Genomic DNA, 2500 nt, shown 5'->3' with positions numbered 1-2500 from the left:
GTTTATGAATTTCCAAGAAATATTGGAAATATTGGAAAAAAATCAATGATTGCAATAAATGTATATGCATACACACAAAAATACATTAGTATGTCCATATATACATATGTGTGTGTGTATATATATATATATATATATATATATATATATATATATATATATATATATATATATATATATATATATATATATACATGTGTGTGTGTGTGTGTGTGTGTGTGTGTCTGTGTGTGTGTGTGTGTGTGTGTGTGTGTATGTGTGTGTGTGTGTGTGTGTGTGTGTGTGTGTATGTGTGTGTATGTGTGTTTGTATATATATATATATATATATATATATATATATATATATATATATATATACATATATATATATACAAATAAATATATATATATATATATATATATATATATATATATATATACATATATATACATATATTTGTATATATATATATATATATATATATATATATATATATATATATACAAACTTATATATACATATATATGTATTTATATGTATATATATATATATATATATATATATATATATATATATATATATATATAAACATATATATATATATATATATATATATATATATATATACATATATATACATATATATATATATATATATATATATATATATATATATATATATATATATATATATGCTTGCATGTATGTATATCCGTATATATACGTTTCTGCACGTGAATGATTTTATTATCATTATTATTATTATTGTTATTTCTTCCTGCCTTTCTATTCTCATCCGCGTGTTGCGTGTATTCCCCTTTGCGCAACAGATCCTCTACAGACTTAGCAAACCTCATCAGGGTCTCCGCATGTTGTCTCTCCTGAAATAACCTCGCTCTTGATTCTTGCTTAACTCCTCCCCCTCTCCTTCTCTCTTCGTCTTCTTCCCCTTTATCCATTTTTTTTTCTTTTTTTGTCTGCCTCTCCCCAACTTCTTTTATCCCTACGTCGCCCTCTCTTCCTCTCTGTTCTTTCCTCTTCTCCCTCTCTTCCTTATTTTTTTACTTCCTCTTCTTTCTTTTCTCTCTCACTCCCATCACCCCTTTCCCCCTCCTCACCCTCTCCTCGTCTCATCCTCTCCTCATCCCTCCTCTTCCCCTCTCCCTCTCCACTTCTCACACCTCTCCCCCCCTCCCCCACTCCCTGCTAACCCGTTTACCTGTACCTTAGTAGGATGAAATAAAACATTTTGTAGGCGTGGCTCTAAGGCGTAGCGAATGAAGAGGGGAGACGAGACAGGGTGATAGAAATAGCGTCGTCCATATAGTTCTTCCCTCATTCGTAAGTTCTTTTGATACCTACACGTCTGTGGTACATATATAGGTCCGCCTAGCAGTTGTATATAAAAGTTATTCTCTGTGATGATGAATATGTATGTGGCTTTGTTAACAAGCTCTCTAAAGCTCTTTTTTCCCCCCGTCCGTGATGAGGAAATGACGTTGATACGAGGTTCTCTTACCTCTTGGGAGCAAAGAGGGAATTACCTCTTTGTTACCTTTATGGGACGGCGTCAAAGGTAATAAGAATACTCCCTTTTGTAAGCCGAAAGCGCTGCGACTGTAACTTCTTCCGAATCCCAGGAGCGGTCATTGAACTGCGGCTGAAGTTTTCGCTCCTAATGGAAATCAATAAGTGTCGTTACCTTCGTCAGCCAATGAGAGGCGCCCTTTGGAAATACGCCCGCCAATCATCGTTTACTAATGCCCATGATGCTATTCTCTGAAGAAAAGGGGGCTAATTTTGGGTCTGCTGAAACCACAGGGATGATGGAGCCAGCTTATGAACGACAATGAAGTGCAGGAATGAAGACTTTCAGCAGAATTGACGTCAATGGAATTTCCTTTTCTCTCAGGGCGTGTGAATGGCTCTAAACCATCACCTGTATTTAACGAAATATAATAGCGTTCTAGTGTGAGGAGAGATCAAAACAGGCAGTGTGGAGACATCTGAAAAAAAACTAACCATTATCGTTTCATTTCAGTATATGTGAAATGATTCATATGAAAGTCGAACACAGTAACTCCACAACGTCATCTGGATCTATGTATTTTTTATCTCCGGCTCGAGATCTTTGGTGTGCTATATAGCCTTGACGTCCTTCCCATTTACATGTTTTAACCACTAACCATTGGGATCTCTGGAACGGGGGTTAGGTAATGGGCGCTACAATACACTGATTTCTTTGGCAATGGGCGCTACAATACACTGATTTCTTTGGTAATGGGCGCTGCAGTACACTGATTTCTTTGGCAATGGGCGCTACAATACACTGATTTCTTTGGAAATGGACGCTGCAATACACTGATTTCTTTGGTAATGGGCGCTGCAATACACTGATTTCTTTGGAAATGGACGCTGCAATACACTGATTTCTTTGGCAATGGGCGCTACAATACACTGATTTCTTTGGCAATGGGCGCTACAATACACTGATTTCTTTGGCAATGGGCGCTGTAAT

General features: G+C 36.0%; 1 protein-coding gene across 1 annotated transcript in view; it reads left to right on the top strand.

The window, feature by feature from the left end:
- LOC138861568 (uncharacterized) overlaps positions 1 to 1765 on the top strand; it is a 9218-nt gene extending 7453 nt beyond the window's left edge. Inside the window, exon 2 of the mRNA XM_070121341.1 lies at positions 1585 to 1765. Within this exon, the coding sequence (XP_069977442.1) occupies positions 1585 to 1765 (181 nt within the window). The remainder of the gene's footprint in view (positions 1 to 1584) is intronic.
- The last annotated feature ends 735 nt before the right edge of the window (positions 1766 to 2500 follow it).

Source organism: Penaeus vannamei, chromosome 4 (genome assembly GCF_042767895.1).
Source record: "Penaeus vannamei isolate JL-2024 chromosome 4, ASM4276789v1, whole genome shotgun sequence".
NCBI lineage: Eukaryota > Metazoa > Arthropoda > Malacostraca > Decapoda > Penaeidae > Penaeus > Penaeus vannamei.
The sequence above is the reverse complement of the archived record's forward strand: the minus strand, read 5'-3'. Positions and strand labels throughout refer to the sequence as shown.